At 40.0% G+C, this 16,411-nt stretch overlaps 1 protein-coding gene across 1 annotated transcript in view; it reads right to left on the bottom strand.

Annotated features, from left to right (window-relative positions):
* The window catches only part of hdac7a (histone deacetylase 7a), an 88,519-nt gene extending 81,903 nt beyond the window's left edge, over window positions 1–6,616 (bottom strand). The window contains exon 1 of the mRNA XM_042492530.1: window positions 6,488–6,616. Within this exon, the coding sequence (XP_042348464.1) occupies window positions 6,488–6,506 (19 nt within the window). The 5' untranslated portion in view covers window positions 6,507–6,616. The remainder of the gene's footprint in view (window positions 1–6,487) is intronic.
* Between the last annotated feature and the right edge of the window lie 9,795 nt (window positions 6,617–16,411).

Raw genomic sequence — 16,411 nt, 5'->3', positions numbered from 1 at the left:
TGCCCTCTGTGGGAATTTAAGAGAAGGAATGAGAGAGAGAGGGAGAGAGAGACAGATGGGTTTTCCTCGCAGGATATCCTGTTCTAAGTAGAGCTGCTGGGCCCACTCTGACCTCCTCACCCCTCTTGACCCCTGACCCGCTCATAGTTTAGGCTCACATCTCCCGACGTTTTCTAATCGCCCAAATCTCTTCATATTCTCTCAATTTAGCTGTGGCCCCTTGTGCTTTCTCTCCTTCCTAACTCCTCTGTCATACTTACAGGTGTCACTTTAATTTCCCAAACTTCCTTTTCCTCTTTGTTCCTTTGTCTGTGCCTCCTTTAACTAGCGCCAGCCTTGTTCTCTGTCCCTATATCCTTTATATTCTTTCCTCTTTCCTTAAGTATTTGCCCTCAATCACAATTTTAAGCAAAAACCTACACTATGTGCAGCCCTGTGAATTTAAAGGCCCGGTGTGTAAGATTTAGTGGCATCTGCCGGTGAAATTGACAAAGGTGAAACTTTTTTGTCACGTGTTTCAGGTGACTCTGTGGCCAATGTGAAAACACAAACAGTCCTATCTAGTTCCAGTGTTTGGTTTGTAGATTCTGGGCTACTTTAAGAAAAAACAAAGCGGCCTTTATGGAAGATTATGGATGAACATAGATATGAATATTGTACAACAGTTGTGCCAATAGATGTCCCTAAATCCTACACACTGGACCTTTAAGGACGCATCATAAAGTCCGGCTCTTTTGACAAGAACTTTAAATCTTTACTTTTCTTAACTTTTCAATCCAACTATGTTGATAATCAGTTGGTGGTGTAACCCTTTGAAACCTCAGCAAATTGGCTTAATATCTTTCAAAAACATGGGAAGAAGGCAGTGAGCAAGAAATTGGCAAGAAATTTGTAAAAAGTAATCATTTGAAAATTAGCAGAAAATAAAATTCATATGATCCAGGTTTCAAGAAGTAAATTTGATATTTCCAGCCTCTAAAATGCAAATATTTGCTTTCTTTCCTTGTCTTAACTTTATAATAAATTGAGTATTTGGGGGGCTTGGACTTTTAGTTTGACAGAACAAGAAACCTGATGACATCACCTTGGGCTCTGGGAAACTGTGACTTGTGACTTTACTATTTTTCTGATGCTATATAGAGTAAACAATTAATTCATCTAGGGAAAAAAGGCAGATTTATTCAGAAAATAATTTATTAGTTTTAGTGGTATGTTAAAATAGTGGTATTTGATTTAATTTAGTATATTACATTCATTACAATGTTTTAAGTAGTTTAGAATCAGTTGAAAGCAAGAATTATTGTGTTTCGTCAATATCTACATAAGGGGTGACTCCTCATCCAGAGCCCACCACGTTTCTACAGAAGCCCTGAATGGACAAATCTGACACTGGCTCTAAATAGGGACGTACACATTTATGCATCAGCCACTGTAGTTTTCCTGGACACCTGACACATGCAAGAAGTTTTAGATCTGCAATCTCACTGCTTGATGCAACTATATCCTACACACTGGACCTTTAAAGAGGACAAATTAAAACAAACATACTAAAAGTGATGCAATTATCTCATCCTAAAAACAAAATTGTTAAAACAAAAATAAGTATATTGTTAATCCCTGACATCTTTGCCCTTTGTTGCTCCCTAACATTTGTCACTCATGAGTCGGATAAGTTGCACCTGAAAAAAACATTTTTTGGCAAATGGCTGACTTGTGCATCAACACCAAGACCAATATATATGTACCGTGTCTGCATGTCCAAACAGTTATATATCAGTTTATAATTTTACTGCAAAGTATTAACATGCAGCTACTTTTAGGATACATCCACATCCCTGTCGTAAATTATTCTTTCATTCTAACTATTTTATTGACCATCTGGAAAGTATAAATCATCACATCACACTCTCATATAAATAACAACTCTCTATATGCTATTAACGTGAAGTGTATATAGCTGGGCAGACAGGACCGCACCCACAACTTTTACCAGCTTTGATCTTTTTTCTTGTCATTTACTCCTCTTATCACCATGCAAGGGGTGCTCAAAGATGGCAGAAAGATGTCAGAAATGTAGAAGAATCTGGCATGAAAAGTGCTGGAAAAGAAGTAGATTTTTTTTAGATGATCTATGTCATTTTAGTAACTTTCCGTGCAACCCCTGTTTCTTCTTCTTCCTTTTAACTCTTAAACCAATTCTCTAAATTCCTCTATTTTTAACAATGTTCCATCTGCTGTAATTTTCACTTGTTTTTCTGATCACGGTGCAGTTCATGTGCGTCACGAGCTGAAAAAGGATCCCCCCTAATACTACCTTGGAACAAGTGGAAATAAAATCTGCCAATGGGCCCAAAGTTATCTGTTGCCAGCAATTTCTTGAATAAAGAGTAATTTTCTCTGTACTACTGCTGTGTTCTGCCATACTTTGCCTCGTCTCAGGAACATATTGTTTCTCAAAGCAGCGATGATGATGTCACTCCTCAGACAGTACAAACTTGAAAATGACACACAAGGAAACCACCAACATAATTTAAACATCTTAACCATTTGAAACCTGAGCAAACTGGTATGATTTCCTTCAAAAACATGGGGGGAAGGCAGCAGGCTACTTAACAAGACATGAGACAAAAAATAGAAAAAAAACCTGTCAAACAAAATACAAGAAAATCACCTGATTTTTTTTAAAAAGGATAAAACAAAAACAAACAAGAAAATTGCCTTGAAAAATGAGGATAAAATGTGTTTTTTATGACTTTTCCCCTAGTTTTCTAGTAAGTTTTTCCTTTAAAAAAAAAAAAAAAGTAATTTTCTTGTCACATTTTACTAATTTCTCACAATTTTCTGGACATTTTTTACCAAGTTGGTCATTGTTTTTCCCCCATGTTTTCCAAAGAAATCAAACCACTTTGCTCTGGTTTTAAATGGTCAAATAGCTTGTGAAAAGCATCTGAATACAAGAAAACAGATGTTGGTCTGGTTGATCTAGGTTTCAAAGGGTTAATTACTATAAACAGGAAAAAAATCCATCAGTTAGCGTTTCTCACCCTCCTATTCTTTGTCTTCCTCCACTTTCTCTCACTCACCCCCAGCCCTCCCACCCAGCACTATAACTGGAATCCATTAGCTGATGAATGACTGTTTGTGTTTTTTTAAGCTCAACAGCGCCGCCCGCGGCCTGTGCGGCCAAATAGGGCGATAGCAAAACATTTGCTGTGATTAGGAGAATAATTAGCCAATCGTCCTCTGACCTACGAGCCAACCCCGAGGTCAAAGAGACACAGAGTCCGGCTGCATCCCAGGTGTTTTCCCATGGAAACCACCAGGAAGTAAAGATAGTGTGGCCATTGTGTGCAGACAGGTGACACTCACAGCCCATGCGTTCCTGTGTCCTCACTTCACTGCCGACATGCATGTCTGGGAGTGTGTGCTGCTGCTTGCATTTCAGTGTGTGTGTGTGTGTATGTGTGTGAGGATCCCAGCGGACAGAGCGCAGAGTTTGCCCAGAGAGGCTGCGGTGGAAATCAATACTTCCTGCTTCCTGTGGCAAGAGGAAGTGCTACCGTCGCTGTCCCCTTATCGCCGGACACACAGGCGGAGCGGAGGGAGGAAGGCAGGCAGGGAGGGAAGAGGAAGAGGAGAAGGAGATGGAGGGTGGACAAGTAGGCGAGACAAAAGGAGAGGACTGGAGGCAGATATGGCTGCGTGCTCCAGTTCGTTTTTTCGGGTGGGAGGGGGCTGCCTAGCAGAAAAATGTAAAAAGGATGAGGAAGAGAACTTAGGTAAAATATCTCCTGCAGGCAAAAAAACAGAAAGTGCATGACATCTGAAAAATATGAAATCTTCTGATCCAAAACATCATCAACACTTGGTTGCATGTCAGGGGGATTGTGGGAAATCAAACAAGCAGGTAGGTTGGGACTATTTATAGTAGATATGACACAAAATGACAGATTTCACTTGCATTATGTTGCAGGCAGGGCTATGGACTAACTAAAAATAAGCAACTAAGGAACATATTTGAAATGCAAAAAAAAGGAAACTATTTGGTTAAAGTTACAGTTATTGGTGGAATTTTGAATACAGTTGCTGTCTTTAAAAAGGATTACTTCTTTGTGTCCTAACTGAATGTGACGCGAATGAGCATCAGTTTGATTTGCATTTTTTGGAATGTTCAAAATGACCGTGAGATGCACAGCACTGCTTTTTCAAGCTGAACTTTTGTGGAAAAACCCTGTTAAATTTACGAGGAATAGCTGCTCTGTGAAGTTAAATGAGGAGTTATCGACACAAAACCTCCTCATCTAACTGCAAAAACCTAAATCAATTGGCAGCTGCTATCAATGTCAAGTGTCAATGTCACCAGTCAAGTGCACAGCTGATAGGTCACTTTACGTGGCTCATATGCATGACGTTGCAGAAGGGCAATTTTAACAGATTCATTGTGGACAGAGAGCGACAATTAGTTGTCATCCCAAGTTGTCACATATTGCCGCTTTGTCAGTGAACTTCTTTGTCTACATATTAGACTCTAGGTGTCCTTCTGCATCTGCTGCTAATGTTCAGGTAATCCACAACCACACTAGGATATCAACAAAAGCACATGGATGGATGGATCTACAAATGTACAAGTGGTTAGGTTCAGGAAAACACATCAGGGTTTGGCTCTATATTCAGTCGGGAAGCAAACACCGACTTCATGGATGAAAGTCCGGCCGACCAGCGGTGTATTTTAATATTGCGAAGGTTCCATCCAGCCACATCACAAACGGATGTCACCTGGCACATTGAAATGCCACGTAATGGGGAGTTGGCATCTGTATTTAATGCAGAAATCATGGACGAAGCAACACTATATGACAACTTCTGAATGAGAATGGGCTGAGAATTCATACGGGGCTTTTTTTCTGTTAACAGACTTTTTAAAAAGTGATTGCAATGCAGCTGCCATACAACAATGCCAGAAAAGTTGTACAGCGAGGACACTTTTGTGTGCTTTTGGCACATAAGACCCAGATAAGATAGAAATAAAGGATCCAGACAAATAAGTGCAGGAAGACAACTTTTAAGTATTCCAAAAGTAATCCAAAGTATACAGAATACCTTACTAGATTTGAGAAATCTTATGGAATATGTTACAAATAACATTTTAGGGTATGTATCAAGTATCTGTAGTGGAATACATTTAAAAGGTTCATCCCTGGTTGCAAGGCATGTAAAACAAAAAATATGTATGGTGAGAGCAAACATGGATGAAAAATACTCCTTTTTCATGTTGTTCGGAGCATTCTGCATGTAGCTTGCTTGCAGATACAGTCTAGTCAAATACACAAGAGGAAAGAGACAGAATGATTGTCAGGAAAATATGCAGTGTGCGCAAAAAAATGCAACAAGTTGGATGCATTTTGCAGGCTGCAATCAAAACGTAGCATTTGCACCTTATTTTGAAGGAACGAGGGAGAAAGACAGGGGGAGAGAGAGGGGGGAAAGAGTTGTTTGGGATCAGGGTGGGGAAGCTTTCAGCACTTGGGATTGTCCCAGATGGACACAAGCCGCTCCCTCCCTTTATAAACAGCCTCTGGCTTCTACCTCTCCTCTGCTCTAACTCTCCGTCACTCTCTTCTTTCTTTTAACGCCTGGTGTGCACAACTCAGCTCCCTCTTTGCAGGGACCCTCTGCAGAAAATATGAACAAATTGACACTTTGTTTTTTCTCACGTTTTCTTCTGACATTTCATCTGCCCCCCCACCCAGCACCAACACCAACACGCCCCCCCCCCACCACCCCGATCCCTGCCATTCCCAAATCCAACACACCACTAAATGCCGGGCTGACCCACTTCCACTGTGGGTGGCTCTGTTTCCAATTTTCTCACCACCTCAGCCAACCCACCACCACTGAAGAAAGGAGAAAACTTTTGTCCAGAAAACAACAGAAAAAAAATGTAGCCAAAAAGATATGCAAAAATTGGACAATTTTACCATGTTGCTTAGAATTAAAGGGACAAAAGATGCCAAAAGGAGACACTGGACGAACCCAATCATGCATCACCCTCTTTTTTTGTGGCTCTGAAATGGTTATCCCTGTTTTCCTTCCTTTCTTTCTCTTTGGGAGAGCGTGGGAGCGCCCTCAGAGTGCTGCACAGAAACCACGGGGCTCATAACAACAGGAGGAAGCCGGTAACTTGAGTAACTTTGGGCCGGGGCAGAGAGAGAGAGAGGGGGGGGGGGAGAAGGAGAAGAACAGGGAGCCGAGGAAAGAACATCTTAACATATCCCTAACATCTAAAAACATGACATTTGAGCTCAAACACATACAAAAAAACCTCACATTTACAAATGACCTGTTGCATTCTAGACAGCTTTTCACACACACATGCGCAAAGTGGCATTTTCACACACACATACACACACACACACACACAATCATCCCTCTGCAACACAGTCACGTGAAATTAGACAACTTTCTCCGAATCAGAGCGCTGTCTTACCCGTCTGTAGTGTGAACATTCAGCATGAGGAGTGTGTTAGAAAGTCCCGTCAGTCATGTTCACGTACAGTTCAGTCCAGAGAGATCGAGAAACTACACACACACACTCACACACACAGGCACAGTATCAGTTCCCTCTGTCCAAGTGTTGAGAAAGTGAGGGGCCGCAACAAAAGGCAACAGAGGGAGGGAGGGAGAGAGAGAGAGAGAGAGAGAGAGAGAGAGAGAGAGAGAGAGATTAACCCCTCTGAACTGACTGGTGGACTCCCTCCCTCATACAAACACACACACACACACACAGAGTTGGTTTGCCGTATCACTGACTTCTTGTGTTTTCTCTCAAGTGCCAAGAGGAGGAAGGGAGACTGGAGTGTATGTGTGTGTATGGTTATGGATGTGTGTGTTGTAGTGTCTGTGTGTGTTTTGTGTGTTTGTGTGTTTGTGTGTGTGTGTGTGTGTGTGTGTGTGTGTGTGTGTGTGTGTATTTTAAGGTAGGAGGGACCGGCTGGCTCAAGTCCAGAGGCAGCCAGCCTGGTAGAAAAAGACAATAGCAGGAAACACTATATCAGGAGGACGCAAAATACCAGCACAAAAATAATTAACAGACAGTGAAAAACAATGACATCCAGCGTGGAAAACACAGCCTGCAGCCTGTGCCGAACAATGATAGTGGAAACAACGAGCAGAAAAGGCTTTTTGTTGTTGTTGGGTTGTTGCTTTTTTGTTACCGGATATATAAAACCCCAAATCCAGAAAGATCTGAGAGGTTAGCAGCGACAAATGCCAGTAAATGTTGGTGTTATATTTGTATGTGCAAATGATTTGTGCTTTTTATGGCATTCATCATCATAATTTTTTTTTCAAATACTCTCACTTGTGCCCGATCACAAGCATGTAGACGCACATTCCCCGTGCAATCAGTCAGCCATGACTCCCACACAAATCTCACCACCACCCTCCCACACACTCGCGCATACATACACACACATTCCCCTGGCTGTAATCATATCTAGTGATAAGGGCAGCTTCCCCCAGCGGTCGCTGGCTCTCCGACTCCAACCACAGCGACTTACAATGGCCCTGTATTCTGAGCCTGCTCTGATTACACACACAAGGAGCTGCATTACACCCTGCTAATTCAATTTCCTCCCCTCCGGGTCAACCTTTGTGTGTGTGTGTATGTGTGTGAGAGTGCGTAAGGAGGAACTGATTAAGAAGTTGTTAAAGGGAACAAGCTGCTTGTGCAAAAACTGTAACTTTATTAATCTTGGGGTGGGGGGCAGGGTTGTTGATCGATACCAATTTTTTTTGTGCAGATCTTTAGGTTTCTGGCTGCTCTGTGTTGGAAGTAAAACTTTATCAGCTGGAGCCAAAACACTAAGAATCAGCTGATATGAGCAGGTAGAGCTGGCACAGCATCATACAGTATTTCAGGTACAATGGTTGATGGACAAATTGTACTGTATTGTATTGTTGTTTATTAGTGTGATGTAAGACTTGTTCTCATGCAAAAGCACCAAATTGTGTCATAGAAACTCTTAACTAGATGCTTCTGTTGGATCCGATCATCTCTTTCTCTGCTCCACTGGGAAAATTTGACTTAAAATGCCTTGTGGAGAGTTTGAAATTAGAAGTGCTTAGAGTGGAGCAGAAGACAAACAGTGTGAACATGATGTGGAGAAGTACCAAGAGACGGAAAAGCTTGGGTGCCGTAAAACAGAGTACTTAAGTGCTAATAAAGCTTTTGGCTTTATTAGGAAAAAATCCCATAATAGCCTTTAAATCAATTCAATTCAATTCAATTCAATTCAATTCAATTCAATTCAATTCTTTCCTACACCTTACCACAAGCCTCTTTTGCCGAAACCTAACCATCTGTGACTGTATTTTAAACTTTTTATCTTTGCATGTCTTGTCTGCACTTTTGCTATTTTTAATGCATTTTTATTTTTTAAGATATTTTAAAAATCATTTAGTAATTAATTTTTACCTATTATATCTTATGTATTTATATTTTATTGCTCTGTATAACACTTTGAATTGCCCTGTTGTATTACATGTGCTATACACACAAGGCTGCCTTGCCTTGTCTTTGTTGCCTAATCCTAACCATCATGATGGTCTGCATTGGTTGCCATGTGCTGTTGTGTAAACCAAACAACGTGCTGCTTCATCCCACCATGTGCATTTGTTGACATAGCGGTAATGGCATCACTAAAAAAGTAGCATCACGTGAAAAGTTGGATCTTGCTGTTTGCTTTTATTTCAAGTTGATCAACAAATTTCTTAGTTATTGGATTCTTCTTTCATGCAAGAAAAACAAATTAAGTGTAACACAGGGTGAGTAATAGACACACAAAGGATAATTTTGTTGGTGAAGTATACAGTATCTTCAATCTGAATGAGCTTTCACTGTTATAGTTATGTAAGCTCTCTTGTGACAAGTTAGATTATTGAATAGCCATATGAGCTTGGAATGAAAACCATCCAGCAGTATTTTTTTTTTCAAATTACATTAACACTCTTAATTTATAGCTTTACAGCCCAGTTGTAAAACCACTTAACACTAATTACAGCTGAATTTTTTCTCTCTCGCTCGGAGGTTTGGGGGTCTCTCTGTGGAGGTTTCGCTTACAGCCTCCAAAGAAAATGAGTCAAATTCACTCTAATCAGGGTGGGGATGCAGAATACAGAGCGACATCACTTTATCTGATGAAAATCAGTTGTTGGTCCGACTATGTCATGTCCCCCTCCCATTTTAAGCATTCTTAAACTTCGAGGTACAAACCCAAAATAGGTTGCAGGCTTTTCTTCTGACAGGTCCCACCAGGACACGAGCTAACAATCCTGGGCTCCACTGAAAGACGAAATTCTCATTTGGATCCCGGGGATGAAATATTTTCATAAAAAAGTCCTCGCTCTAATTTGAAGCAAGGGGTCAGATCTGCAGGCTTTTCCACTGATTCTGGGTAATGCAGCCTGATGAAGCGGCTGGCTCGCTGCAGGTTGTTTATCAGACTCGTTCAACACATCTGAGTCTCATTTCAGCCAAATAAAACAATGCCGTGCGTCACTGTCAAATGCATGGCAAACATAAGGAGTGTGTGTGCACGTGCGTGTGTGAGTATGAGTGTGTTTGTGTCTGAAAGCAGAGAATGTGTTTATCATTAAAATGACTGAATAAAAGGGCGAGGTCCCTCTGGAGGGGTGGGTAGCTACATATCTACACACACACACACACACACACACACAAACACACACACACACACACACACACACACACACACACACACACACACACACACACACACACACACAATGCAGATTTGCACTCTGTTTAAAATGTTACTCTCCAGTATTGAAAGAGGTCAGGTGTCCTCATCTGCCTTTGGTAATGTCACTTCCTGCTAGGAATCAAACCAGCAACCCCTCTGACTTCTGTGCAACCTCAACAAACCACAGACACATAAATCTCCGTCCTAAACACACAAAGACAGACTGTCACACACCTTTTTCTGTCACTCTCTCTGACTAAACTCCTGTTCACACTCGCCATGTCTCCAACACATGGAAAGATGTCTCCAGATGTGGGTGTGATGCTTGTACACAGTGATTAGTGAGTGAGTGTGCTGTGCTGTGTGTTTCCACCTCCCCTCCTCTGTTTTGGTTACCAGCCTTGTCTGCTCAGCCTCACTAATCAGTCCCGCTGTCAGGAGAAGAAACTCAAGACAGAGGCCCGAGCGTTCGGAACAATTCACATACAATGGACTGGCTTGTCATTAACAGAAGTCCTGCCACACCATAATGATCTAATAACATAAACTTATAGTCTTTTACTCCCATTAATGAAGATTTATCATTAAATTACCTTAAGTGGGTGTTAACAACATGTTTTCAAATATTTTTCATAGTATGTATAGTATAGTATGTCTAATCATTTAAGTCACAGGTGAGCTGCAGTTCTTGTTCATACGATGAGATTCCAGTTGATTAAATCAGATATAGTAACAAAAGTTACTCTACCCTCCTGCTATAAAGACTACCCCGCTTTGCTCCACGCAAATCTGTGCAATAAGCTTTCTTTTTGAACAGTGTAATGTAGACTGCAATATTCTGGACTGTTTAATAACATATGACACTGCTTCTGTTAATATTCTTCTATTGATTATATCTACAACAGCGCTCATTTCATTACACACTCATCCATTCACCTTATTTATATCTTTACATTATATTTTATTTATAGGATCTGTATTTTAACTTATATAGTATATATTGTCTGATGGTTACAAGTTGCCGTCTTCTTGTAATTTGAGCTGCTGCAAATTTCCCTTTCAGGGATGAATAAAGTATCTATCTATCTATCTGTCTGTCTGTCTGTCTATCTATCTATCTATCTATCTAGATATATATATCTATCTGGGTATGTTCACATGCATGTGAAGTTATTGGTGAAAACGCCCACTGATGACTATCTATCGGCCAGTCAGTCACGTTGTCATTCCTGGAGAAGACTTTGGGGTGAAACTCATGTTGATGAAATTTTCTGGGAAGAAGATCAGATCTAATTTGGCACACTGCTGGTTAAAGTTGAGGACAAATTCAGGGCCCAGATTTTGACAGAAATGTCTAATTTTATTAATTGAAAGCATCTGAAGCCTCAAATACACATTTTTATCTGATGAATAAAAGAAGATGAGCAGAAAATCTGAAAATATCAGTGACAAGGGCGTAGGTTTAGTCTTGCATGTGCGCGCACGCGCACACACACACACACACACACACACACACACACACACTTTTACTTACATAGACTTACATCTATTTCTCTAACCACTAAATCCCAAACCCTCACCCCATAACTCCTGCACCTCTATGGAAACAGCCCAACCATGGCTAGAAGTAGGGAGAACTCAAAAATGTCTTTGGCGCAGTATAACACAGTTACAAAGCAATCATGCTGTTTTCTTATCAATTGGATGGATTATATTGGAAAAGATAAAGTGCTTGGATTTTAACAAATTTGCAACCAAAATCTGAAAGAATTAGAATTATATCCTATTATTGTGTGCATCAAAAGTCATGGATCTTTCATTTTAACTTGAGAAATGGGAGCAAAACCAAAGTGTTGCATTGATATTTTTGTTTATGACATATATTTGTGTATATATGTAAATAAAAAAGAACTTATGAAACTGAAACTGGCAACTGTACCTACCATAGATAAAATTATGGTTAGTTGACAGAGCCTGATAAATTTGTCTTATCTGCAGGTCTTCCCTTCCCAACAACCTTTAGTAATCGTTGTGTTTTATTTGTGGTTCCACTTCCCCTCATTCACTTTCCCTCAGCCATCCGTATTACGTAAAAGCTTACGTTGCAAGAAGGCCACTTAGAGAGAAGTGGGAAAGTTTAATCTTCTCTTTCTTCAGCTGTAAGTAGCTTGAGTTTTATGTACTTGCTACCTATGTATTTTCTTGCATCAAATGCATAACTACAGTGCACTGTGGGTGATATACACCTCTGGAGTGATCATCATTGCTGACTTGCTTGTTCAGCCCACCAAGAGTTAATCTTGTTGGAACGACACTTATGATGGTGGTGGGCGATTTCCCCCGAAGGAAAGTCACAAGGGGAAGAGTCAATGAGGAAATTTCAACTGAACACCTGTGACTCAGTCTGTCAATGAAATGAAGGAATGTAGCCTCCTCTAAAGTTACTGCAATAAAACCAGTGCCTCGCACATCCAGCACCTTAGGTAAGCTAGGGCCCTTATATATTTGTAGTTATTACCAACAAAAACATGAGCTAATTAGAAATGAACACAAACAACTTAGCCAACAAATAAAACATAGTGTGCAAATGTGCAATTTTTTAGAGCTGTACAGGACTCAGAATTTTGCAGTTTAAATCAGATTTGACTGTTCAACATGAATAATTGACAAAACGGGGGTTATTACCACATAAAGTTTTAAAGTTGCAAATGACGGGTCGTAAGTGCGCAACAATATTTTTTGCCAACATGAGATATCAAATAAGAGCCAGAGACTGTGTCTTGTTAAGTTGCTGTGAGCTGTAAATTCTCCACTTCTAAGCAGGAGAAAGAAGATAATGGTTTCTCAGAGTCTACAGCGCAGGGTCTCTCTTCCTCTTAGAGATGCTGCATTGCATCAGCTCCAACTTGTATCAAAGAGTATTATAAAGTCAAGAGCATTCATTCCGTAGCAAAATCTGGGGACCAAATTGCCCCCAGAAGCACGCTGCACAGCACAAACTAACAAAAAAAATTTTGAATCATCGACTTTCAAGGGACAGTCTTACAAATTCTGGGGCAACAATTTTGGTTAATCTTCCTGAATGAAACCCAGATTAAAACAGTGTGGTCCAGTTATGTGAAGTTAGAGATCAAGATTTTCCAAACACTGTTAAAGGTAAAAACTTTGGTCCAAGTCCAATAACACACACTGTATGAGTGAAATATCTGAGCTAAAAAAAATCCATGTTTACTTTCAGGCAAAAGTTTAGCTGCTGTTATGTTAGGGTTAAGATTAGCCAATTTAAACTATCTGGTTAAAGTTAGGATTAAGGAAATACTATGTTGATAGTACTGACAAACAATGATGTAACGATGTGAGTGAATTTCAGAGTATAAATGAAGCAGAAGGAAAGAAGAGGAACTGAAAAGAGCAGAACAAAAAGGAGGAGCAGGAGGAGGAGCAGCAGGAGGAAGGGATAAGGTGGGGTCCAGACCCCTGATCCCAACAGCTGCTGCTGTTTTGTAGGTCAGCATTACATCAGTAGGTTTATGGAAAAGGCTGGGAATCACTTCTCCACTTGACCTACTTAAAGAATGTTAGTGTTAGATGACATGCAATACTCCCCGGCTTCCCAGCACTCACTCATTCACTTCCTAACCCGATGTGTGCAGCTACACACATTGTTTTGTCTTCTTGTTTTATTAGCAGTTGCTGAAAGATTGCACAATTTAGGAAGCAGGGCCTTAAAAAATCTTTAAAAACCTTTATTTTTTTTAATTTTGGCTTGGTGAATTGTTTTGAGTTTCCATCCATTTTTTAAAAAAATACACTTTATGTCATAGTATTAATATGTTTTAATGGAGTCCTAGGAAGCACTTCAGCTGAGCTTTTGGCTTAACATCTGCACAGTTCATTGTTGTTGTTGTTATTATAAAAGAACAGAATGTCAAGAATATTATCATTTATAAAATCTAAATTTTAAAAGCTTACTTTCTCCTAACCACCTAACTTAACCTGAGCGGCTGACTGTAGCCTCCAGGAACATCAGCAGAAGATGATGAAGAAGATACTTTGTGTGTAGTATATAGACATGGAAGTCCCCTGACAAAGTGACAATCATCTGTAAATTTACATGTTTTTTCTCGTAATATCACAACTTTTTTTTTCTTAAGATTGCTACTTTATTCATGTAATATTATGAATTTATTCTCAGAATCTAATAATTCTTTTTCTGTTACATGAACTTAATCCTCTCTTCTATTATATCATATTCAAAATAATAATTAAAAAGATAAGGAATTCAGATTTTGTTAAAATATGGGATCTTAATACTCAATACTCAAATTGATATATACAATACAATACTCAAAATCTCACTCCACACCTCTCACTTCTTCTCAAAAATGTAACAGAGCTGCGTGAACCCCAGTGTCAGAGTATACGGCTCGTCAATATCACGGTCGATTTAACATGCCAGCTGTCCTTTAGGGAAAAATTATGGTTTTAACGTCTTATAAAAACTGCCATCAAACCCAGAGGAGTCTGAACAATTCTACTGAAAAAGTGTGTTGCTCAAGAATTTATAGGTCAGTTTGAATTTATAGCATCCATATGTTGGGGGATTTAAAAGTGAATGGATGTGTTGAGGAGTCTGTGTGTGTACATATATGTGTGTGTGTGTGTGTGTGTGTGTGTGATGCAGAGGTTAAGTGGTGTGGTTCTGGCCTCTCGAGCAGCAGCCTCCCAACACGGGTCATGTATTTTTCTCCACTGCAAGTGAACCACAAAGGAAACACACACACACACAAACACACACACACGGTAACTATGGCAACAAAGCTGCCTCACACCCTTTCGTACACCTCCAATGAGGCGTATCCAAGATTTATCTCATGATGACAAAACGACAAAAGAGCTGTCTTCAGGAAACATGGCTGAAATTCACAAATCTGCTAAATGCAAACCACCGATACCAGTTGTGTAACAGTTTGATGAACTGATAACCAATCAGACAAAAGCAATACGAAGCAGCCCCTAACAACAGCACATCATTAGTGAGCGCACAGTCGACATAAACAGTCATATTTCAGTGTGTTTAACAGCTTGTTGTTACGACCTAACTTGAATGTAAATAAACCCTGGTTTCTTCCAAACATCAGTGTGTACACGATGCTGCCAGTGATGTAAACAAGATTCATGGAGGCAGCGTAGACAGTTCATTCTGTTCAGCACATTAAAAGCTGTTTATAACAGCCACAGAGTTATAAAGCAGTGTCGGAAATTACTGAATGAGCCCACAAAGTGCTACCCCAGTCCTCTGCTCTGAAAAAAATCTACATTTACAAAAGTGCACGAAATTAACTCATGTTTTATATCATCTGTGCATCAATAGTAAATTAATATCACCAAAAGGCCACTAATTACATTTTAAGGACAGGATAACAGCTGTCTGATTGGGGAGATTTACAAACCAAAGTGTCAAACAGCCGAAAATCCCCTACTTGGAAAATGCACATTCAAGTGTGTGCACAAACTGAGTGCGTGTGTGTAACTCAGGATCTGCAGTGTGATCACATGTGTGAATCTACACATCTGGAGATTGCATGCACATTTGATAGCGTCCATTAAAATGAAAGAGTTGTAAAGCAGCTCTGCAGCTTCAATCACGGCACCTGTAGATGGTTTTTACAGAGACAAAATTATGCAATGGCATTTTGAGCCTGCTACCCATTTTCTTGTAGTTTTTACCACCAGAAAACTGGGGTGAACAGTAGTTTTTTGGGTAATTTTTACCAGCTGGAATCAGATGTGCTTTAAGACACTATGGAGATCAAGACCTGAACCTGGTGGCTAAATAATGAATGAACTTGATGCATACATGGGTTTGGGGTCTCATAAGTTGCGACATGCTGGATTGTGAGGATAGAGGCCCAAGAGAAGCCACTGAACGGCACTCCAGTATTGCACCTTAATAGAGGTGGGGGGGGCTGACCAACTGATGTATCATTTAAATTGGCAACATTGAAGCAGCAGCGACACTACTGCCCCTTTTCCACCAAAATAAGCTTGTGTATGCAGGTTTAAATAAGGGTCAACCCATTTATAGGCTATGGACTTATTTCTTATTGCAAATAGCTGCGTACATGGCTCTGAGCAGACAAGTGTGCCTCTCTGTGTGTGGGTTTGGTTTTCTTGTTTTTGTTTCTTGGTGTGTTAGGTTTGAAATCACAGAGAGGCCAGAAAACAAGTTGGTTAAGGGACTTAAATTAGCATGTTCACTCGGGTGTTGTGTTTTCATCAGTGCTACTGCTTGTACATTTTGCAGAGCTTGCTTAAGCTAGTAAGCCATATCCAGATGTGGTCATGCTGATCTGATCAAATAACAATCACAATGCATTCTGCATTCACATCTTGCATTAACATTTGTTTTTCCATTTTAAATAACAGCCCAAATTCAGATTGCATGTTAATACCAGGTGTAAATGGGGTCTAATACACCTTTGGGATTTGGTATTAACATGCAATCTGCATAGATATGCTATCTGAATGATGACAATCTAATCACAGACTTTTGCCTTTATACCTGGTGTTAGTGCTCTTGTTATCTCAATTCTGCCAACCATGTGATTGTATCTCAATGTGCAATTAGGTAAGTGGAGCTGATATCT

The sequence above is a fragment of the Plectropomus leopardus genome, chromosome 8 (genome assembly GCF_008729295.1).
Source record: "Plectropomus leopardus isolate mb chromosome 8, YSFRI_Pleo_2.0, whole genome shotgun sequence".
Lineage (NCBI taxonomy): Eukaryota > Metazoa > Chordata > Actinopteri > Perciformes > Serranidae > Plectropomus > Plectropomus leopardus.
This window is presented reverse-complemented; position numbering and strand designations above follow the sequence as displayed.